Source organism: Hippocampus guttulatus, chromosome 7 (assembly GCF_054856545.1).
Source record: "Hippocampus guttulatus isolate MCC_2025c chromosome 7, RoL_Hgut_1.0, whole genome shotgun sequence".
In the NCBI taxonomy this organism is placed as follows: domain Eukaryota; kingdom Metazoa; phylum Chordata; class Actinopteri; order Syngnathiformes; family Syngnathidae; genus Hippocampus; species Hippocampus guttulatus.
In genome coordinates this window covers 20,247,860-20,269,532 of record NC_141267.1, presented here as the reverse complement: position 1 = coordinate 20,269,532, position 21,673 = coordinate 20,247,860, and the positions used below count along the sequence as shown (strand labels likewise).

Genomic DNA, 21,673 nt, shown 5'->3' with positions numbered 1-21,673 from the left:
AAAAATTGTTTTGAATTAAAATGTTACATTTTTATCTATTTAATTCTTCATTTTAAATGTTAATGTATTTTTTATTTCAGTGATTTTAAATTGATAGAAACAGATTTACTTCTTCAGTTTAATTACATTTAGGCCGGCCCGGTGAGAAAGCGGTTAGCGCGGCGGCCTCACAGTGCAGAGGTGCAGGGTTTGATTTCAGCTCCGGAACTTCCTGTGTGGAGTTTGTATGTTTTCCCCGTGCCTTCGTGGGTTTTCTCCAGGTACTCTGGTTTCCTCCCACGTTCCAAAAACATGCGCGGCAGGCTAATGGAACATTCTAAAATGTCCCTTAGTGTGATTGGTTGTTCGTGTGTGTGCCCAACGATTGGCTGGCAACCGGTTCAGGCTGTACCCCGCCTGTAGGAGAGAGCAACAACGCCTATACTAAAGTGACTAAATAACGAAATATGCTTGGAATGACAAACGTGACGTGGGCTTTTGCAGGCGGTGCGATAGCCGTTTCTGATACTACCTCAAAAGTTTCACAATGTCAGTTCACGTCGGTCAATGCCCACGTGTGTGTGTGTGTGTATACTTTACAACAGGGTTCGGGAACCTATGGCTCTTCTGATGATTGCATCTGTCTTGCAGATAAAACAAAATATTTTCGCTGGTTTAATGCATCCATCAATTGATTTTTTTTCACTGCTCATGTCCTGTTCCGGCTGTAATTGGCTCCAGGAGCAATTTTGATTGGATGATACTGGCCTATGTTGCCGTTGCTGTGGAAACAGGTAAACACCCCCTTTTGAATCAGCCCGCTCGGTCATTGGCTCAAAGCTAATCCTTCGATGAATAAAATGGCGAAAAGAAAAAAAGATGACGAGTGTGGTACACTTCAGGATGAATGAACCGAAGGATTCACCTTTGTGGCGAGAACAGGTTCTGCGATGTGTCTAATTTGCAATGACAAAATACCATCAACGAAACGGTTAGAATGCAAAGCGGCACTTTGACACGCCACATGCTACACGTTCGCATCAAAATACTCCGCGAGAGACAGCAGAAAGGAAGTATGCAAGCTACTGAGCAGGGTGCAAGCTAGCCAGCAGCAACTTCGCGTATGGACCCGGCAAGCTGACTTTCATTCCGATAGTTTTGCTGGATTTTTAGCAGTCGTGAGGAACAGAAAACCATTCACGGTGAGTATTATCACAAAATTATTTTCAAGAATACATTCTGAGGCTTATTATACTGACATTTTGTTGAAATCACTTTTAAAATACAGTTTATATATATATATACAGTATATATATTCAAAATCCAACTCATTGTCTTTGTTGAACCTTTTTTTTCAATTGTAGGCTTAAGTTGGATCAATTCTATGAATAATTTGAAATGAAACTTTTGTAATGCAGTTTGCAATGAAATGACAAAGCTCGAGCAAAAGGCTACAACGTAAAATTTTACGTTCTGGAGATAATTTGGAAAGCCATTCTTTGCCTCCAAAGGAGCATGCTTGAGATACATAACAAAGGCCTTTTCGGTGGGGAAGCTCATCATTAAGACCTTAAGTGCGATCGCAAACGTTTTTTGTGCGATTGCAAATCACACAATTAAGGTGTGGGCGAGGTGAATTGTGACACGCAGAAGTGCAGGTGCGGTGCCAACTAAGTGGAGACGTCGCGCCGGCTCCAAGCAACCAAAAGTCATGGGATCCACTCTCTGCGCAAACACGGAGGTAATAGGACCGATTTAGGTGCTTAAAGTAGGTACTGCTTCCATTTTCGACGATGTAGTAGATTTTTTCGTGTTATTCAATTAACTCATTCAGTACCAGCCACTTCTGGACCAAGTCTGAAAAGACGTTTAAATACGTCTTTGGGAGTGAATGAGTTTTAATGGTCCACCTGCCTTTATCACATGTTTTGTGCACGGTTCTGACTTTCCCCCTGCGGATGTTTGCACATGGAGCCGAGAAACGCAAAGCGGGTGACTGACATACCCACGGACAGCTGGATGACTCGCATGCCGGCGGACCTGCTCGACACCCCGCTTTACCACCTGGCCATTCCTGGTAGGCCGCCCGCACACTTTTTTAAATTTTTGTCAGCCTTCAGGTGGGGGAATGCGACCGTTTCATGTCGTTCCTTGTCCATGCAGGCAGCCACAACACGATCACATACGCTCTGGATAAACACCATAAATCTCCCATTGACGTGACCCAGCCTGACATGTTGCAGAAGGCGGACAAATACGCGAGCGGCCTCATTCGACCCGTAATGCACCAGTGGTCCGTAACGCAGGTATGATCTTCACGCAGGAGATGAAAAGAACTAGTACGAAAACACCGGAGTGGGCCTTATATGACTCCACAAGGGGGCGTAATTCGCACGAATGCCAAGCATTTTTGGTTTCGGGCACGTTGCGGTCTTGTGCGGCGCCACATACTGAGCCTGTCAGAAACCGCCACTGACAATATAAAAGAAATCTGCCCGCTATTGAGATTTCGAGTGGGCTAACTCCAACATGTTTGAGAGAAATTTTGGTTTTACTTCCTCTATATATTTTTTAAGAAAAATTGTAATGTTATATGGACGAAGATATATTTCAGAAAAAAAACTTATACGAAAAAAATCAATTCCAATACTTTTGAGGAAGGACTGTAGTGGCATGGGGTTTTATGTATGTGTTGTAGGATGTCACGGTGACAGAGCAGCTGAACGGCGGCATCCGCTATTGCGACCTGCGAATCGCACACAGGCCAAACGACACCGCCACCAGCCTCTACTTCTACCACGGCTTCTACAGCAAGGCCACCGTGGAGGTAAGACTACCAGACGGGCGCACTCCACAGCAGCGAACCATTTTCGACACATGCTCCTTGCAAGTGGTTTCATTTGCTATTAGGCTGTTTAATCAACGTTTGAAAGCATATGGGTGGTACTTGCGTTCTCCCGACAGATGATTCTGCGCGAGATTCGCACGTGGCTGGATGCTCATCCCAAAGAGGTGGTCATCCTGTCCTTCAGCCACTTCCTGGACCTCGACGACAAGCGCCACATGCGGCTCGTCACCACCATTGAAAATATCTTCTCATCCAAACTCTGTCCCAAAATGGTACTCCCTTGATGTTTCACTAAAAAGCCTATTTTGGGAGGAATACGATTCTCAAGGAAAAAAAAATCTGTGATGCTATGAGTATTTTTTCCAAGAAAGATGCAGTGATTTATTTTGAGGGGGAAAAAAAATGCCATTTATTCAGGTCTGTTGTCAAAAGCTGTGTTCAGACTCAAATGTCACGGTTTGCGTTTCAGGACGTACCAACTCTTCGTAAGCTGTGGCAGTCGGGCCACCAAGTGATCGTGTCATATGACAACAAAGCCATGGTTCGCCACCACCACTTCCTTTGGGATCACATTCCTTATCGGTGGGCCAACAAGACCACGGCACAGGATCTGATTCACACCTTGGAGAACGCAAAGCAAAGTGGCAGACCACGTAAGCGCCGCAAAACTTAACACCGATTAAAATAGCATCAATAATCGTTTTCCAAAAATCTACTTTACAGTCAACAAAATGACACCATTTGTTTTGAAATACTCTTGACATTTGTTTCAGGAGGCTTTTTTGTCACCGGGATCAACTTGACGGTGGACCTGCCGTATATCACCAAGAATCTGACAGAGTCTCTGAAGGACCTGGTGAAGTCCACCAACCCCACGCTGCTTTCGTGGGTCCACGAGCAGACGCCCAGCAGCCACCCGCGCTCGCTCAACATCGTGGCGGGCGACTTTGTCAGCGAGGGCCGCTTCGCGCAAATCGTCGTGTCGCTTAACAGCAAACTACTGGGTTAAGAGCACACATTTGTGCTTCTTACCGCTGCACCCCATCCTCAGAAAAGCAGGAATCACACGTTTTGTGTCATGTCTTGTTATTCACATTGTCATCTGCTTTTATTTTGGAGGAAATTTTTAGCTCTCATATCAGAAGCTGTACTTCCTGTCCTTGTGTCTCCTGGTTATGGTGATTGTCTTCAATTGTTTTTCCCCGTCCTTTGCTTGTCTTGGTTTTCTGTTGTGTCATGAATCTCCCTGTCTCGGCTGAAGAATTTTGAAAAATTATTTTTAAATTATTTTTTTCAAGTGGTCCATCTTGAGATTCAGTACTTGACAGTATGTAACTGTCCAGAATGACTTTCTTCCTAGGATTGCGGTCCCAATTCTGTGTGACATCATCATGAGAGAATAGCCGTCATTTAAAAGCTGTATGACATAGAATACGTGTCATTTACTACAGACCCCCCCCCACCCCCCAAGGTGACCCAAAGTTTTTGCATGTGAAATGTGAATTCATGGGGTTCCCTATATTCACATTATAATTCAATTTCAGAAAGGTTTCAATGTCACAGAAGAATTTCTTGTAGTTAATTGACATGCCATATGTTTCCTCAACTACAGTATCTCACAAAAGTGAGTACAACCCTCACATTGATGGAACTATTTGGTTGTATATCCTCATGGGACAACACAAACAAAAAAAAAAGACTTTTCCATATCAAAGTAGTCAGTGTATGGTCTGTATTGCTAAAATTTAACGCATTCAATGCCCCCTGAAAGTAACTCAACAGCCTTGAATATCTCAAGTCACTGGCAACAAGAGTGAGCCCAGACGCGAAAATGTCCAAATTCGGTCCTATTAGACATTTCCCAGGTGGCCCAGTGGGCGACTGGTTAGCGTGTTGGCCTCACAGTGCAGCTACAGTTTTCGATTCCGGCTCCGGCCTTCCTGTGTGGAATCTGCATGTTCTCCCCATGCCTGCGTGGGTTTTCTCCGGGTACTCCAGTTTCTTCCCACATTCCCAAAAGTGTGTGGTAGGTCAATGGAACACTCTAAATTGTCCCTAGGAGTGAGTGTCAGAAAATGGATGGATGGTCATTTCCCATCGCTAGTGTCTTTATACTTTATAAAATCTGTGGTTTGAATGGGGAGCAGGTGTGTTAAATTTGGTGCGACAGCTCTCATTGGAAGCTCAATATGGCACATAATGGCAAAGATTATATCAGTGTCCGTGAAGCTGTATTTGTTTCTTGAATTGAACAAATAGGCTCATAATTTCTTGTTGTTGTTGGATCGGCTTTTTGTTTCAAATGGACAATTTTTTATTTTTTTTACCACAAACTTCACAATTTCAGTTTGTTGATTTGACTAAAGTAGTTTTTTAACTTACAGAGTGAGTACTATTGTTTTTGCCATATTTTTTCCTTTTATTTATAAATTTGAAGTCAAGTCGCTTATTTCCCGGTAACTAGTTAGCAAGTGCGACGTGAGTGACATATATTGTCGCTTATTTTTCCCCATCTCCGTTGTGGCCACTGCGCATGCGTATCCCGAACAGGAAGTAAAGTTGAGAGCCGCATCAAACGTGATACTGTTTGTCAAAGACGAACCCGGAACGCGAGAGTTAATGTTGAGTGAGGAGGACGATGTCGCGGGACCGGTTTTCTACCATCAGCAAACAAACTGGCTGACTTAATTATTTCGCTTTATTTCTCCCAGGACCTCGCAAACTTTCACTTCTACTTCCTGTTTACCCTTTGACCCCCGATCTCTTAAAGGCACATAATGAAATAATCGAAGGCGATCGATTCATTGATCGTGAAATGTGGGAGAAGCTGTCCACGTCGAGACGTTCCTTGTCGAGCGACTCCGAGGAGATCCCCGACATGGATCAGTGGTGCGAGGACTGGATGTCGAATTTGCCGAAGGAGCTGCTGGACATCCCGCTGACCCACCTGGCCATACCCGGTACTGTCGCTTTAATTCCAAATCTCCCTGTTTGGTCAATGACAACAAATAGGACAACCAGTCATATTTCTTATATTTTGGCTCACGCAATTACGATCACGCAGAATATTAGGAACAACTGTCATACTGTACAAATTACATTTATAATTAGACATAAGATAGATACAAATGTGCTGGAAGTGATTAGTAAGAATGCCTTTTGCAGTAATCATTGTATGCGCAGTAAACCAGTTCTAGCTGTTCAGTATGCAGTTTGTGTGTTTTCAGGAAGTCACGACACAATGAGCTATTGCCTGGATATCTCCTCCCCCTTGGTGAGGTCTGAGTCGGACCTGTTCAGGGTGCTTGATGGACTTTGCTGTTGCCTCACCAGGCCCACTGTCTTTAAATGGGCCACCACGCAGGTAGAACCTTTGGAGATTATAAATAGGAATATAGATAGGAAACACAAGCCTTGGAAAAAAAAATCTAGACTTATCGTTATGTCCACCAAGGTGATGGCAGCAGGAATTAGCACAAGGACATTGAAAAGGTGTTGCGTAATATGCTAAGTAAACGAAAGAAACTATGAAAAATGTAAAATAATAATAAGTCTATCTATCTAATCCCTCCCGCCCCATTTTTAAATGCCCAACCTGTCTATGCAATCAGGACTGCTGCATTGAAGACCAGCTGTCGATGGGCATCCGGTATTTCGACCTGCGCGTGGCGCATAAACCTGACGACCCGTCCTCAGAGTTGTACTTCACCCACATCTTGTACACACACGTCACCGTCTTGGTGAGTGAAACCCCGACGCTCGCTGGCACAAACTTGAGGTCCGCATTGACCAATGAGCTCGATTGCACTCTTGCTGATCGACCAATCAGGACACACTGCGGTCCGTGGCCACCTGGTTGGAGAGTCACCCCAAGGAGGTGGTCATCCTGGCCTGCAGGCACTTTGAGGGACTCAGTGACGCGCTCCATCACCTCTTCATATGCAACCTCAAGAAGCTCTTTGGTGCCAAACTCTGTCTCCGCCAGGTCAGCCTTTTTGCATACATGATGATGATGATGATGATGATGTTCGGTGCTTTGCAAGATGTTCCCTTCCATGGCTAGATGTGGCACATACAGGTATGATGTGGTATGCTTTGGACCATAAGATGCTCCTTTCCGTAGAAGTTTTTGTATGTGAGATGTGGTTTACTTTGGATGATGAGATGTCCATTGCTCTAACTTGATGGTCACGCGTGTCTCTTTTTCCCGGACAGGAAGCGGACTGGTCCCTGCGGCGTCTGTGGGCGTCGGGTCGTCAGGTTCTGCTCTCCTACGACGCCGATGTAGCTTCCCGACATGCCGAGCTGCTCCCCAGCATCCCCTACTGGTGGGCCAACCAACGCACGGCCTGCGCCGCCATCAACTTCCTGGAGTGGAACAAGCAGCTTGGAAGGCCACGTGAGTCCATGTCACACCTGCGCTACTGACACACAAGAACACACTAACCATCGACCTCCTCACCATGGTGCCGCACGTACCTTTGGGTAGAAATAGCTGCACGGCACTTCTCAAATATTTTTACAATCAAGTCTTATACTGATTATATACGGATTTATACTGATTGACTTTACTGGTATAGACTGATTTGTGACTTTAAATCTAAATGTCACATCAAGGTTGTCTCAAATGAGAGAAAGGATGACAAGAGATTATTTAAATTTGGAACCAGAAGCGATGATGTCATGTACATACATACACACATGCATGGCACGTTGCACACGCACACACTACAAAATACTACTACTGCTACTACTAAATAGCATGCAAATACCTGTTAAACTTTGTCAAATGCTGAATTGTTACACTAGTGATATTTGTCAATTATTTTGCAAACAAAGGTACATTTTCATTGTTGCTGTTGGTATTTTGTCAAAAGATTATTCAGATGTTTGAGGTGTCACTAAAGCAAAAATTATTTGCATCATAACATAGATTTTTTTCACACAATAAAAGCTTTTTTTGTGCGGGTTTTTTGGATGAGTGGGGGTGGGTGGGTCCGAAACAGATGATTTGGGTGAAACCAACCCATATTCTTCTGATTACCGGTACTAATAAGGTAGAAACAATAAAAAAATTGTGATGAAAATTTGGTTTAATGTTTATGTAGTCATGAAACACAACATTATGTGAGCCTTGAAAGATCAGAATGCTCTAAATTGGCTGGTTCTGAATGTGTGTACTGCAATGTCTAAGACTTCATGTAATATCACATTGTTTGTCCCTGCAGAGGGTTTCTTCGTGGCGGGCTTAAACCTGACGGCGTACAGGAAGTACATCATCACCAACCCCAAGCAGTCTCTGCGCACGCTGACTTGGGCCCAGTGGCAGAGCCTGAGCGAGTGGGTGAAGCAGCAGGCCCCCGGCTCGGAACCCCACAGCCTCAACATCATCGCCGGGGACTTTGTGGGCCCGCTGCCCCTCTGCCCCCTCGTCGTGGGACTCAACAGGAAACTGCTGACGGACAAAAAGTGGCACGCAGAAAACGGATGATAGCGCCGTGCTCGTGGACTCTTGCACCGGCCAACCAAGTCTGTTCGATGAACAATACCAATATATTTTTTATCATCGTGCACCAAAACATACTGCTGACGTCATAGATAGCTCTCCGTGGTGGCCACAATATTAGGAACAACTCTCAGCATGATTTGATCCGTCCGGCCGTCCATCGATTGTGTCACGCAGCAGCACGATTCATTAAATTCTGCCGCCACATCAGGGAAAATTCTTTTTTTTTTTTTTTGGATGGATATTTTGGCGGTCGCAATATTAGGAACAGCTCTCAGTAGGATGTTTTTAATGACACGTTTTAGTTGTTAAATGTCAAATGTAATTGTGGTCTTAAAAGAAAATAATGTAAAACTGGAATGATGTATCAATACCAAAATAAATACATTTAAAACATGTATGTGAACTGACAGAAACGAGGGACATTTTCACTTGGCTCAATAATTGTGCCTTAGAATTAACTCATTCCTTTGATGCGTCCTCCTTTTAATTGCATGTTTTATGTGACAAAAAAAAAAAGTGAGAACATTTTAACACTGAAATAAATGAAACGCAACCCCGCGGTTCTATTTCTTTATTTAATTTACAGTCAATCAGCCATGCATGTGCGCGCGTGTGTGCGTGAAACGTAATATTCATGGCAGAGGTAGCGAGCTGCTAGCCAAATATCTTCCTGTAGCGTCCATAGGCGGCGTTGCCGATGACCACCTTGACGTCGGCCGAGCCCTCGTCGGCGTCCACGCTGACGTCCTGCACGGCCGCCTCCTTGTACAGCCAGCTGAGGACCACGACAGTTAATGGCGTGCCATCCGCGTGCTGGACCCAACGCCGTGGCCTCCCTCACCTGAGCTGCGGCGTGCTGAGGTCCACCTTCAGGCTGACTAGGCGTTTGCCCGTGGCGGCCACCACGCGCCGCTCCAACGCCGTCTTCAGCGCCTCCAGGCCGCGCCCGTTCAGGGCCGAGATGGCCAGCGAGTCGTCTTCCGTCGATTCGTAGCTGAAAGACGTGACGGAACGTGAATGTTTTATTGATGTGTCCCATTGGACGTCGTGGTAACTGTCGCCATGGTAATGCATGGATGGTAATTGTACAGGTCATACAAATTTAAAAAGGAAATTTGGCATTCACCCAAGCTTTTTTTTTAAACTAGGGAAAACCAAAATCAGATTTTTGCTCATTTTCTATCTGTTGTACAATTAATTTGTAAAGGACAAAGTGTCAACAGTTCAATGTTTGTACTTGTAATCCATTGCTGTTGTTGTTAGGGACCAAAAAAAAAAACTTTGTCTCTTTTTTTTGTTTTTTTCGGGGGCCAACTGATTTTGAGCCCGATTCCATTAGTCCGATCACTAATAAATTGGTCGATTTAGTTAAAAAAAAAAAAAGAGCGAGACAAGGTTTTTTTTTTTTTTTTACTAAATCGACCAATTTAGTAGTGATCGGAATAATGGAATCGGGCTCAAAATCAGTTGGCCCCCGATACCAGTACTTTTACTGCTATCGGGCTGAACAAAAAAAAAGAAAAGAAAAAAAACACATCTCAAGCTACAACCGTTGACTTTTGCCTGAGCCAAAAAAAAAAAAAAAAAAAAAGCCAAAGAACAAGTTCCTTACTTGTCAATGAGATCAATCTTGTTGTGGACTTCGATCATGGAGCTCAGGAGTGCGTCGGGCACTCGGAGGTTCCTCAAGACATTCAACACGTTGGCTTTCTGGTTGACGTTCTCTGGATGGCTCACATCCCGCACGTGAATCAATACGTCCTGACGCGCACGCACAATTGCACAAGTCAAATTTGGGCTGATTCAATCACTAAAACTAGATAGACACTTCTTATCATCTCGATATTTTTAACATGTTCAACAAAAAGGGTCACGTACAAAATTCTCGAAACCATATATGGTCTTCCTCCGCTGGGACCGACTGGAGGTCGCCCGATGTTTCCTCTGTGTGGTGGCGACGGGTCGTACGTACCGAGTGCTTGATGTCCTCGAGCGTGGCGGCGAACGAGTCGATGAGCTGGTGCGGCAGGTGCGACAGGAAACCGATGGTGTCCACGTAGAGGACGGTGACGCGGCCGGGCAGCTGGCCCGCATGCACCGTCACGTCCAGCGTGGCGAAAAGCCGATCCTGGGGATGCAGCCCCGCGTCACCCGTCAGCGCTTTGATCAGCGTGGTTTTGCCTGGAGATGTGTCGACAAAGACAAAATGGTGAATTTGTTTGGTGACGAAAGAGTCCCGGTGGGACAAAATCACCAAACAAAATGCTTTCTAAAAAAAAAAGCAATGAGAGGTCTGACTTTTGTTTTTGTTTTGTTTTATTCCACTTTCATTTTTATTTGATTTATTTTTGTTCTGTTGTATTTGAAATTGTTATTTTTGGGGGGGTTTTTATTCCAAAAATAACATTATTGTTCCCACTATTTCACAAATTTGTTCCATTTTATTTTCACTTTATTATTTTATTCTATTTTGTGGATTCTATTACATTTAAAATCCCACATTAATTTTTTTAAATATATTTTATCCAACTTTTTTTTTTTTTAAAGGCCCCAAGTGGTTCCGAAGTGACTTGTCTTACCACAGTTTGTGTAGCCCAGCACCGAGATGATCGGGAACTCTTTGTGCTTCCGGCGGGTTCGAAGCAGTCGCCGCTTCCTGCTCAGCTTTTCGAGCGCCGCTCGGATCTTCATCTCACGCTCCCTCAGCAGCCTCTGCTGGACCTCCTGCTGCGTCTCGCCTGCATGGACCGCCAAGATTTAAAAAGAGGGCTCACCGAGTAAAGATCGTGGGTCATTGGGTCCAATTTGGAGATTTTCACATGGGGTGTGCTCACTTTTGTGGCCAGCAGTTCAGACACACAAAATGGTCGGTTTGAGTTATTTTGAGGGGACGGTAATATTGACACATGGACTACTTCAATATTGTTGCAACGTGTCAGTTACGGTTCATATGTTGCGGTGATGATGTCAAAATCACGTAACCCCCGCAACCCCCTTCCGACTTGAGCACGGTGGTCTCTATCGAGGTACCGGTAGTCTGAGTTTGTCATGTTGGTTACCCGAGCCGCCGATGTATCGGGCGCCTCCGCCCTGCTGGTCCAAGTTGAGGAATTCATTCTTCAGACGTGACCTGCCAGGAAAAAAAATATTCGTATTCTTATTATTATTAACATGATTATTCTCCAGTTTACATTTGTGGTTTATTTTATTTGAATCATTGTAGTATTGATTTTTAATTTTTTTTTTTTTTTGTGGGTACCTTAGCAGAGGGATTTCGGCCAGCGAGATCTGCAGCTTGGCCTCTCTGGTTTTGGCGTTACAGCGGAATATGTGCAGCACCAGCGAGTATCGGTCCAACACCTTCACTCCCCACGCCTCCTCTAGCTCCCTCTAGTGGGCAACAAGCATATTTCGATTTTTTTTTGTGGGCACAGGCACATTACTAAAAAAATCTATTAAACTAATGAGTCATAAGCCCCCTCTACCTCAGGTTTGGGCCGGTTGAAAGTTTTTATTTTATTACTTAAGAGTCAAAGATGATCGAGGAAAAATGCCTCCCCACATCGGGTCCCACCAAAAGTCTTCAGCGTAATTAGAGTTGCCGCGCAACAGATGACATCACCTCTGACGATGGTGACAGACGCTCCACGTTGACCAAAACGGCGGTGATGCCCGTCGTCCGTCTGATCCTCTCTGCACGGGGAAGAGGAATACCTGATGAGCACCTAAATTTACGGGAAACTTCCTGGAAATTGACCAGAAAATGTCCCGCCCAAATAGAGTCATGATGACGTGAACACAAAGTACCCGTAAGCATCTGGAAGTTTCCTTTGCCGAAGATCTTCCTCTTCTCGGGGGTCTTGGTGGACAGGATGAGACGGTCCACCACTGTCCACTTTTCCAGTGTATTGACCAGCGCCACCGCCTCCGCCATCATCAGTTCGGCTGCAAGGGGGAGGGGGGGTGGTAGTTATGTGACCGCCACGAGATGGAATGAGGTAAATCTGCAAATTTTCGGGGTGATTCTTTCTTTTTCTTTTTACTTACACATTATTACATCAGACAAAGATTGCAACATCATTTCAGCTCCTGGAAAATAGGCTTTTTGGGGGGGGGGGGGGGGATTGGTCCAACTAAGGGAAGTACCGCCCCTTACTTCGATACAGTACCTTGGCACTAGGATTGTGCAAAAGCATTATTTTTAAATCCGACATGGCTTTGGCATGTCTACAAAATCCGCAAGCACGCAAAATTGTGAATACGGTGAGGTTGACTGTCCATTCACCTGTGGTCAGGTGTTGTTTCCTGCTTCCCCACTTGACATCAGGGTGGACCACAAAGAGCCGGTGCGGGCCCTCTGGGAGGGCGGTGGCGGGCTGCAGCTCCCGGAACAGCTCGTCGGCCTCCTCCTCCTCCTCCTCCTCGTTCTCGTCGATGTCATCTTCCTGCTGTGTGAAACCTGACAAGCACACATAGTTTTTTTTAACTGTACTATAAGTTGATTTCTAAGGTGGCTGAGCTTTATTTTTCAGATGACTTTTTTTGTTTTATTCGATTTAACTACGGGGCGAGTAGTTTTGCCACCTGACACTACGTGCATTTATTTTTAAACTTTAGAGTATGTACTTGTTATAATTGCACAAACGAGTTGAATCAGTATTCCTACTTTTATAGCGTATGTTGCTGTTGTTAATTGTACAAGTACTCCTACTTCAGTACACAATGTGAGAACTTGAGTCACCTCTGTCTTCGGTGAAGCTGTCCGAGCGCCTGAAGGTGCAGCGAGCGAGCCCAAACGCTCTGCTGGTGCACCGCGGCGTGGGGCTGTCTCCGTGCCGTGGAAGGCGGCTCGTCCAAGTGGGGGTCAAAGTTACGACTGGCCGGCTGATGCGTGTGCGGGCGCCGTGCAGGAGAGACGACCACGCGTGGATCTTCCTGACGATTGCCATGTTATTCAAGAACTCGCGATCATGTCATGTAATGCAACATCGTAATACACCGTTTCCTCATAGGTTACTGAATAATATAACCTCACTCAGCATACTAGTACATTGCACAAAACTCTACTTCTTATCGACGTTACTCTAGTAATGTACTGCGTTTAAAATTCGACTACATATTTTCCTTTGCGTTGCCATTAAAAAAAATGGGGAATATTTTGCCCTACGGTCAGTCTTGCAGGAAATAATTCCCATGCACTAAATGCTCCGATACCCCCATAGTCACTGAGTACCAAGTGAATACTATAGTTCTGTGAAATATAATTATAGCTTTTAAATTCCTTCAGATCTAACAAATATCAAGTAAATCGTTGGTATTTTATTCCCCTTTCCACAGTGGTATTGCCTGCAAAAATTAAAAGGGGAGAAAACATTGTGATCCATTGGTCGCTTCGCTGTTTCCATATTGCTTCGACGTCACTTCCTCCATTGATTCTTTAATTTTTGTCATATTCTGCCCTATTCACGAAACTAATGTTTACTTAAACTGAAAAAAATAATACGCTTTTATTATTCTATGAAACAACTCATACGAGACGCACTTCTCGTTTCCCGTGTTCGTTTTCTGATTACGTCACTTCATTGATGCCGTAAAAAACAACAACGATGTGTTAAATGCCAATGGTCATTACAAAGCAGCTGAGAGTAATTCGTATGAACCCATTCTCGATTAAAATTTGAGGTAAATATGTAATAAAATATGGAGTGTTGATTTTAGTTGTTTACCGAGTTGTTAGAACTACTGGCGTGGTATTTTACGCCCTGTGACCACGAGTACAGTGCCTTAAAGACGAAAGTCCTGAAATAACATTTTTGTTTTGATTACGCTTCGTGGTTGAAATATTGTTTTCTGATGCGTCTCACTGTTGTTTGTCTTTTTTCGTGTTTCAGGAATTACAAATCATTAATGAAATAAAGAAACCACGATATACCAACTTAATCCTAATTATAGCGCAGTTAATCCTAAAAAAGTTGTGTTTTGATTTACCTGCAGTTGTCACGGTGCTTTCTGTTTCTGCGATTTAAAAAAAACATGAATTACACAACTTCAACGACTCAATATACACACCCAAAATAATTAGTAGACTTATTCTTCAGCATTTTAAATAAAAACAAATGAATCAAATATTTTTGTTACTCAACCTTCGTTTCGAGTCTGCTCTCTATCGGACAATGGCGTCATTACGCTTTAAAACTCGGTTCACTTTCATTCAATTATATTATTATGGGCAATCGTCCACTCTGAGTAGCTAGATGTGTATTTATTTTCCGTATTTTTAATATGTAATGAATACATGTCATAGTTAACACGTTTCCTGAGATCAAATTACGCATTTTGAGCCTTAATTGGTCGAATACGAGTCAAGTGATTCATGTGATTGTAATCCTTTAACGCGCTGCCTGTCAATGGTTTTTGTGGGCGTGTGCTTGGTTAAAGAAGCTAAACAGGTTCGACCGAAGAACACCTCAATGGCTCTTTGTCGTAAAGGCGGTACAGATTAAGCGGTTTTAAAAGCAAATTCTTAATGTGTCATTTTCTTTCGCTTGTTTCCACTTTTTAAAGCGTCGTGTCGCAACCGTAAAGAGGAGCGACAGAAGCTTTTGAGGCGCGACAAGACCCAACATGACGCTGACATTCCTTCGGTGTGAACGACTGAAGCGAGGTTAGATGACAATAAGCATCAAAATAGGTTTCATACAAGGCGGAAAGTCAATTAATTTGGGCCGGGGGCCTAAGAGGCGATGCGCCGGGCACTGTGGAACATAGGACTGCTGCTCAGCTTCTTCACCTGCTGCAACACTTGGGGTAAGAAAGAATCTAAATGTCCAGTTATATTGAGGTCAATGATGACCACAAAGCACGCACTCGGTGCGCTAGATTTAGGGTTTAACAAACAGATAAAGGCTGAAAGACCACAATTAGGGGAACAGCATGTGACTAAATGTTTGGGGCCGTAATCTCTATTTTGACATAACCCTGTGAAGGTTTATTTAAAACAAAAAAGAACAGTTTTTCACCCTTGACAGTAAATTTACTCTATCATATGGTTCTTGATGACTGTGAAAATACCAAAATGCATAGTTTAAAATTGGTTTTATACAAAAGGTGGAGCCCAGAGTTCAACGCAAACATGGTGATGCAGCATTTACTTGTTATGCTGCATGCAACATGCAGTAAACTGCCTACAGTCAGTCCCAAGTGTGAATGCTTTTAAAAGTTCAAAACGATGCTATTTTCCCATAGCTAGGATTAAGATCTTTCAAAGCATGTCATACTTTGTCTATGACATGTGCTCTATAAAAAAAGGCTGTCTTTATTTTTGTTACCAAATTAAATAAAACAATCGCTGTCTAATTATAAAACCACAAATACTCACATTGACAGTTAGACTTTCATTTGTACTCATAATTAGTTGTACTCAAACAGCCAGCAACTATAGTTATGTATGCTAAGTAAATAGTCACCTAGCACAATAGAATTCAAAGGAACGATGAGAAATAATCCACAGTCAAATTTGACCAATGCCGAGTGTAAATTGAATGTGTGACGTGTCAGTCTCTGCTGAAATGTTAAAATCAGTATTTGTACCTCTGCCATGCTGACAGTTGAACTCGGGATGTTTTTCTATTCAAACATTCAAAAAGGCAGCGTCACAAAATATGTTGGCTGCCAACGTGGCCGCAATATTAACATTCGAATACCTGGAGTTGTTTTGCTATCATTTAGCAAGTACCGTGAGTGGTGAAAGTGCTGAGGCACATTAACAAGGATTTTACATTGTGCCCAGTGTTAAGCAACCATTTAAAAAGAGATGAGCTACAATGCTAATCGTTTTTATGCTAATATAAACTGTAGTAGCTAGTAAGATACCTAACAACCTAGCGCAGAAGGTCATTGTACCCTGTGGTCGGTACTTTTTTGAAAGGAAGTAGCTCAAATGCTAACAATTGCTCTGCTAACATATACATAGTGGAGGAGATAAAATAGACTGAACACCAAGCGTAATTCCAAAAGAGTGTGTTGAAAATTTAGACATTGTCAACATGATCTTTGAGGAACTGACTTATTGACTTTTGAGGTGCCTTCAGAAACCATACGAAACGTTTAGAATGTTCTCCCCAGACCAGGAGTGCTTGCTGGGCATCGTGGGCCGGCCCCTGCGGCTCTCCTGCTTTTACCCAGACGCCCTCAACTTGGCCAATGTCTCTGTGACGTGGAGGAGGAACCAGGAAGAGGTCGTGCGAGACGAAGATGACGACGCTCTTCGCACGGGCAACTTCACCCTGAGGCTGCCCTCCGTGGACCCACAGGAGGACAAAGCGTCCTATAGTGTCATGGTCACCTTTCAGGGAAACCGCAGCCTCGAGGCCTGCACGCTGTGCGTGAGGGTCGCTGGTAAGTTGAACGTACAGATACAATTTTAACCAGTTGTTTTATTTATGTCTGAAACATCTTTTTTTTTGTTCCTGTTTTGATTTACAGTAACGCAAAAATGAGAAAAACTGTGGAAAAGACCAGTCGTTCAAACCGTGGTCAACATCAAACCTATACATACATTTTTTTCCGATTGTTATTTCCTCTGTGTGTGCGTGTGTGTGTGTGTGTCAGCGCCGTTCAGCGCCCCCGAGCTCCGATGGGAGGCGGCAGTGGAGGATACCCACAGCGTCTTCCAGTGCGACTCGGGCGGCGGCTTCCCCGAGCCAGTCGTTGACTGGCTGATTGACGGCGGGGCCCAAGAAACCGCCCCGGGCTCAGTACAGACCCAGGTGGAGCTGCGACCGGACTCTCGCCTCTACTACATCACCAGCTACCTGAGCGTCAACGTGACGGACACCAACGTGTCGTGTGTCATTCACAACTTAGCCATCAACCAGACCCTCACCTCCACCACACGTATGTGGAATGTCACTGTAGGGGTTAAGGGGACTTGTGATGTCACTGGAGAAGGGGAGGGAACTTGTGATGCAATGAGGGGGGGGGTTGCATTGGCAGCTCGGGCTGGGCAATTTCAATTTTGGCTTCTCTCCATTTTAGAAACATTTATAATTGGGATGAATGGGACGGGGCTATGATGGTAGTTTTGAGTAGTTGAGTTGTAGTTTAATCCTGTTCTGAAATCTATGAATAAGCGTTTTCATTAATCGTGATTTAATTATCAACACAATAATCGTGATTTTTTTTTTCCATATTCGCCTATCTTATCCCAACTGGCAGGTGACAATACTCTCCCACTCTGACAGATTTTCCCGATACACTTTGCCATATTCAAACGGCGGCCATGTTTTCCGTAGAGTACATTTGACATCACGGGATGAGGGCTTGCGGCAGCGTTTGCCACGACGGCTTCTTCCTTTTGTTTTGTCTCTGCTTAGACGCAGTGTGGCATGGCCCCGTGGTGACCCGAGCCACCGACTCCCTTTGGGTGTTCAGCACGGTCCTGTGCGCGGTGGTGGGCGCCATGGTGGCCGTGGGCTTGGCCTACCAGATCCACCTGGACCGGCTGAGCAAGAGGAGGAAGATACAACACCTGAGTAGAAGGAACAGAGGTGCTCTCAAACCCGCTTTCAGAAATAAGCAGATTGTTAAAAGATCGACTCGGTCCGAGTGTGTAAATAATGGCGCCGCTGTCTGCAGGTTACTACAGGAGACGTCAACAAGCGGAGGAAACTGAGGTGGTCACGTTGCAGTTGTCGGAGTCCAACGTCTAACCAGGGTTCAATTATGACCTCTGCCAAGGAAGTTTGCTGCGCTTGCGCCCCATGAGCAAAATTGAACAGGGAGTTGGCTATTTTCCCACTTGATAGCACCTCCCTGAAAGGTTAGCCGAGAAAAAAAAATTGACTTTGATACTAGTTTCACCGATACACACTAAATTCCATGGACATGTCCATCAGGACAAGACGCACAAAAACTACTCAAGGACCCATGGACAAGTTTGAGATGAAAGTGGACCCTTTTGGGTGAATTCCAGGGCTTGTATGTGGGAATTTGCCCAAATGAACCGCAATCACCGCTAAATTGATGCTTTGTTGCCAAAGCCGTGAATATTGCGTCAAATTGGAAAAAAAAAAAGGAGATGCGAGGGTTCTTTCATTGTTGGGGAATTCTTGTCATTTTCACTTTTTTTTAGTTGTTAAGAGTTATATATTTTTTTCTTCAATAAATTCATTTTTCAGAATGTTCACAGTTACCCTTTTATTAATTTCAAGAAAGGCGTCCATGTCAACATCCGACTGACAGCAACTTCCTTGCTTAGTAGAAGCTAACTCTGATAACGCATACAATTTTTATTTTATTTTTTTACATCCAAGTGTAGATTTTACTTTATTCCTCTTGGAGATAAAGGAAATATGCTGCTCATTGATTCACTGAAATAGCATTAATCGCTTCCAGCCCGTTCCAGAAAAAGTCAAGCGACAGCTTGTGCCTTGAAAAATCCCCAAGTTGGGACACTTGAAAGTCAAGGTAGCTCTGTTTTTACCTAACACTGTGTGATCATATTGCTCAATTCACACGTTCTGAAGGATCATGATTAACAACAATCAATCACAAGTGAGATGCGGTTGCCATTTCGTCATCGTGGTCTCTCTCTGTCGGCCCATCATCTGGCCTCTCCCTGCGCGCAGGTCACGGCGTAGACGTCGTGGCGGCGCTGGGCCGTGATGGGGATCTGCCGCCTCACGTCGGCCAGGTACTCCAGGTCTGAAATCGGGGTGTGACCTTCACCGCTTTGTCGGTGGTAGGCCGAGCATTTGGTACCACCGCTGACACTCACCGATATCGGCGTAGATCACAGCCTCCTTTGCTCCGGCTTTGGAGATAACTTCGCCCCTTGAAGAAAGAAAAATACGCCACCTTGGTGAAGCAGCACGTGACTCATTTTTTTTGTACCCTCTTTTCCATTAAAATAATTGTTTGTGATCATGAGGCGCCTCAACATCAAGGAAAAACAAAACAAAACATTGCGTTCCGTCCATCTGGAATAAACTAGAGTGCAACGTCTCACCAGGGGTTCACCACAGTGCTGTGACCCCAGGCCACGTAAGAGGCGCTCTCGTCCCTGGCGGGTGAAGCTGTGGCCACGTACACCTGATTGTCCAGAGCCCTGCAGTGCGGGAAACCACAAGTGAATCACATTTTCGTTCCCTCACCATCGCTCCTTACAGAACAAACCTGACCTGCCCCTCTGCAGGAGCTCCCAGTGGGCAGGACCGGTGGTCATGTTGAAGGCTCCTGGATAGAGCAGCAGCTGACACCCTGACCAGCAAAAAACAAAAACAAAAAAACTTTCAGACGGTCCACAAAATAGGAGAGCCAAGCATCAACATCCTTTTTTCTGAACCTTAACATAATTCTGTTTGCGAAAAGTTTAGATAATTTCAGAAACTAGCTTTTTCGTCAATGATAGCAATGCGTCCAGGCCATGAGTTAGCAAAGCAGTCCCAAAACAAGACTTGGACCATACGTCATAGTTGCGTAAATGTTGTGATGGTGCTGTGCCAAGTCCCTTTTTGCTCAACACAAATTTCGTCTTAAAAGTTCATGACATTTGCATTCACATTAAAGCTGAACCGGCTCTTTCTGGAAACATCGACAATGTTGACTTTGGCGACACACTCACCCTTCCTGCTGTAGAGCTGCGCCAGCTCGGCGAATCTCAGGTCATAACAAATCCCCACGCCCACTTTGCAGAAGGCTACGAGTACATATCAATTACGTTGGAATATTGGGTAAACAAAGGAAAAATAAACAAAGAGCTGGAACACATACCAATAAATCAACATCACTCACGTGTTTCAAACATGGACAAGGTGTTGCCTGGGCTCAACGTCTCTGACTCCTGGAAGCGAATTTTGCCTGGAATGTCGATGTCAAACAGGTGGATCTTGAAGAGGAGAAACAACAGTGTGTGTGTGTCTGTGTGTGTGTGTGTGTCTGTGTGTGTCAAATATGTCAGTCGTGTACCTTCCTGTGTTTGACAAGGAGTTGTCCATCAGGTCCAAACACGAGACAGCTGTTGTACAATTTGCCTCCATCCTCCTCGGGGATAGATCCTGTACAAGAGGAAAGGGTTCACAATCTTAGAATTACACAGTGGTACTTTACTACCAAGTGGTAAATTGGGGTGGATTATCATTAGCTGGCAGGTTCTCACCTCCTACCAGGTAGACCTTGTTGTCTTTGGCCGCCTGGGACAGAAGATGCGTGGACTCTCCAGGGATCCTTTCAGCATAAGTGGGAAAGAAGCCGCTCCCGTAGGGCGAATTGAAGCATTCCTGCAAGTTATTTTCCTTTCTTTGAATGTGTTCTAAAAGCTATTCAATTATATATCATGAAAAATGAAACAACGTCAAATTTTACTAATTTACTGCCAACAGTCTGAGTCCACAGTAGAGAAACTTAATTTTCATAGCGTTTCTGACTTTGTTGAATAGGAGTATTTGTCCAATCAGATTTTGGCGTCTCTGTGTTGCCATGTTATTCTAAACTGCCCAGGGCTTCTGAATGAGTCCCATTAATTAATGTAGATTTTTTTTTAATGACAAAAAAGGTCATACGTTTTTTCACACGTCAGTGACGTGTATTGCGTTTTTCGTGTATTTTGTCAGCATCAAACACATTTGTCAGTGTTTTGCGTATTGCATTGCGCATGCGCCACATAACCTAGTAGCTTATGTCGCGCATGCGGACTAGTAACCACTGAGGAACGACGTGTTTAATGAATTATTAATGATACTGACAATGTAGCGGTGTCCCACACGTTTCATTCCAAGTCCTCACCGGCAGTAGTACCACTTTGCTGTCTTGTCCAGCCGCCTCGTCGATAAGTCGCCTGGCGCGGCTCAGGTTGTCCGCCTTGACGCTGCCCACTTGCAGCTGGATGACTGCAAGCCGGAACTCTGCGATCAGCGACAAAACGCCGTTATATTTGTTTATGTGTTTCGGGAGTGAACTTTGTCACTGTCCGGATGAGACAGAATATAAAACACGCGTTTAAATGTTAAAACATGCAGCGACCTGACGTTCAGTAACATATTTAGATACAAAGTAAGACTGTCAGGCATAACACGAGAACAGACACACTTACTGGACATCGCCTTCGCTATCCTAGACATGAATGCGACGGTACTTTTTGTCGCAATTTTTGTGTATTTATGTCAACAAACTGAAGGCTGGCTTTCAAAACTGCTCTTCAAAATAAACGTGCTTAACTTAATTCGATATATTTAAGTAACACTGTTGATAATTCAAATAGTGTAAAACCCTCCTTATTGATTATATCATGATTTTAAGAATGTGATTCAACACATTTTCCCAAACTACGTTTATACGTA

General features: G+C 44.2%; 5 protein-coding genes across 6 annotated transcripts; 3 read left to right on the top strand and 2 right to left on the bottom strand.

The window, feature by feature from the left end:
* The first annotated feature begins 6 nt into the window (after window positions 1-6).
* plcxd1.1 (phosphatidylinositol-specific phospholipase C, X domain containing 1, tandem duplicate 1) lies at window positions 7-5,210 on the top strand. The gene is made up of 8 exons (XM_086115260.1): window positions 7-1,181; window positions 1,601-1,720; window positions 1,954-2,056; window positions 2,143-2,285; window positions 2,678-2,806; window positions 2,944-3,099; window positions 3,297-3,480; window positions 3,601-5,210. The coding sequence occupies exons 2-8, from the start codon at window positions 1,691-1,693 to the stop codon at window positions 3,834-3,836; spliced, it is 981 nt and encodes a 326-aa protein (XP_085971386.1). The 5' UTR covers window positions 7-1,181; window positions 1,601-1,690; the 3' UTR covers window positions 3,837-5,210.
* A 154-nt stretch (window positions 5,211-5,364) lies between these two features.
* Window positions 5,365-8,896, top strand: plcxd1.2 (phospholipase C, X domain containing 1, tandem duplicate 2). Of its 2 annotated transcripts, XM_086115259.1 has the most exons (6): window positions 5,365-5,787; window positions 6,055-6,191; window positions 6,439-6,567; window positions 6,657-6,812; window positions 7,043-7,226; window positions 8,056-8,896. In XM_086115259.1, the coding sequence occupies exons 1-6, from the start codon at window positions 5,643-5,645 to the stop codon at window positions 8,316-8,318; spliced, it is 1,014 nt and encodes a 337-aa protein (XP_085971385.1). In that variant the 5' UTR covers window positions 5,365-5,642; the 3' UTR covers window positions 8,319-8,896. The 2 variants fall into 2 exon arrangements, with proteins under 2 accessions (XP_085971385.1, XP_085971384.1); XM_086115258.1 differs by having other exon boundaries at window positions 5,365-6,191.
* gtpbp6 (GTP binding protein 6) lies at window positions 8,894-13,495 on the bottom strand. Its single transcript, XM_086115257.1, has 11 exons — window positions 13,078-13,495; window positions 12,622-12,795; window positions 12,144-12,281; window positions 11,959-12,029; window positions 11,596-11,726; window positions 11,396-11,466; window positions 10,916-11,074; window positions 10,309-10,517; window positions 9,949-10,097; window positions 9,178-9,330; window positions 8,894-9,111 (listed from the first exon to the last, which is right to left on the bottom strand). The coding sequence occupies exons 1-11, from the start codon at window positions 13,283-13,285 to the stop codon at window positions 8,991-8,993; spliced, it is 1,584 nt and encodes a 527-aa protein (XP_085971383.1). The 5' UTR covers window positions 13,286-13,495; the 3' UTR covers window positions 8,894-8,990.
* A 1,266-nt stretch (window positions 13,496-14,761) lies between these two features.
* Window positions 14,762-18,520, top strand: LOC147202987 (ICOS ligand-like). The gene is made up of 5 exons (XM_086116366.1): window positions 14,762-15,143; window positions 16,461-16,733; window positions 16,947-17,231; window positions 17,711-17,884; window positions 17,973-18,520. Exons 1-5 carry the CDS (start codon window positions 15,080-15,082, stop codon window positions 18,044-18,046), a joined length of 870 nt encoding a protein of 289 aa, XP_085972492.1. The 5' UTR covers window positions 14,762-15,079; the 3' UTR covers window positions 18,047-18,520.
* Window positions 18,519-21,507, bottom strand: nit2 (nitrilase family, member 2). Its single transcript, XM_086116367.1, has 10 exons — window positions 21,427-21,507; window positions 21,120-21,238; window positions 20,494-20,614; window positions 20,304-20,392; window positions 20,130-20,223; window positions 19,960-20,034; window positions 19,517-19,595; window positions 19,345-19,443; window positions 19,114-19,169; window positions 18,519-19,040 (listed from the first exon to the last, which is right to left on the bottom strand). Exons 1-10 carry the CDS (start codon window positions 21,452-21,454, stop codon window positions 18,940-18,942), a joined length of 861 nt encoding a protein of 286 aa, XP_085972493.1. The 5' UTR covers window positions 21,455-21,507; the 3' UTR covers window positions 18,519-18,939.
* Window positions 21,508-21,673: the final 166 nt, after the last annotated feature.

Excerpts from the sequence above, each read along its gene's own strand:
- plcxd1.1 (XM_086115260.1), top strand. The coding sequence starts at position 1,691 with ATGGGATCCACTCTCTGCGCAAACACGGAG. Across the intron at positions 2,057-2,142 it reads TTACCACCTGGCCATTCCTG|GCAGCCACAACACGATCACA; the intron begins GTAGGCCGCCCG and ends TTGTCCATGCAG. Across the intron at positions 2,807-2,943 it reads ACAGCAAGGCCACCGTGGAG|ATGATTCTGCGCGAGATTCG; the intron begins GTAAGACTACCA and ends TTCTCCCGACAG.
- plcxd1.2 (XM_086115258.1), top strand. The coding sequence starts at position 5,643 with ATGTGGGAGAAGCTGTCCACGTCGAGACGTTCCTTGTCGAGCGACTCC. Across the intron at positions 6,192-6,438 it reads TTAAATGGGCCACCACGCAG|GACTGCTGCATTGAAGACCA; the intron begins GTAGAACCTTTG and ends CTATGCAATCAG. Across the intron at positions 7,227-8,055 it reads CAAGCAGCTTGGAAGGCCAC|AGGGTTTCTTCGTGGCGGGC; the intron begins GTGAGTCCATGT and ends TTGTCCCTGCAG.
- gtpbp6 (XM_086115257.1), bottom strand. The coding sequence starts at position 13,285 with ATGGCAATCGTCAGGAAGATCCACGCGTGGTCGTCTCTCCTGCACGGC. Across the intron at positions 10,098-10,308 it reads TCGAGGACATCAAGCACTCG|GACGTATTGATTCACGTGCG; the intron begins GTACGTACGACC and ends CGTGCGCGTCAG. Across the intron at positions 9,112-9,177 it reads CTCAGCACGCCGCAGCTCAG|CTGGCTGTACAAGGAGGCGG; the intron begins GTGAGGGAGGCC and ends CGTGGTCCTCAG.
- LOC147202987 (XM_086116366.1), top strand. The coding sequence starts at position 15,080 with ATGCGCCGGGCACTGTGGAACATAGGACTGCTGCTCAGCTTCTTCACC. Across the intron at positions 15,144-16,460 it reads CACCTGCTGCAACACTTGGG|ACCAGGAGTGCTTGCTGGGC; the intron begins GTAAGAAAGAAT and ends TGTTCTCCCCAG. Across the intron at positions 16,734-16,946 it reads GCTGTGCGTGAGGGTCGCTG|CGCCGTTCAGCGCCCCCGAG; the intron begins GTAAGTTGAACG and ends TGTGTGTGTCAG.
- nit2 (XM_086116367.1), bottom strand. The coding sequence starts at position 21,454 with ATGTCTAGGATAGCGAAGGCGATGTCCA. Across the intron at positions 20,615-21,119 it reads GCAAAGTGGTACTACTGCCG|GAATGCTTCAATTCGCCCTA; the intron begins GTGAGGACTTGG and ends AATAACTTGCAG. Across the intron at positions 20,393-20,493 it reads CAAGGTCTACCTGGTAGGAG|GATCTATCCCCGAGGAGGAT; the intron begins GTGAGAACCTGC and ends CCTCTTGTACAG.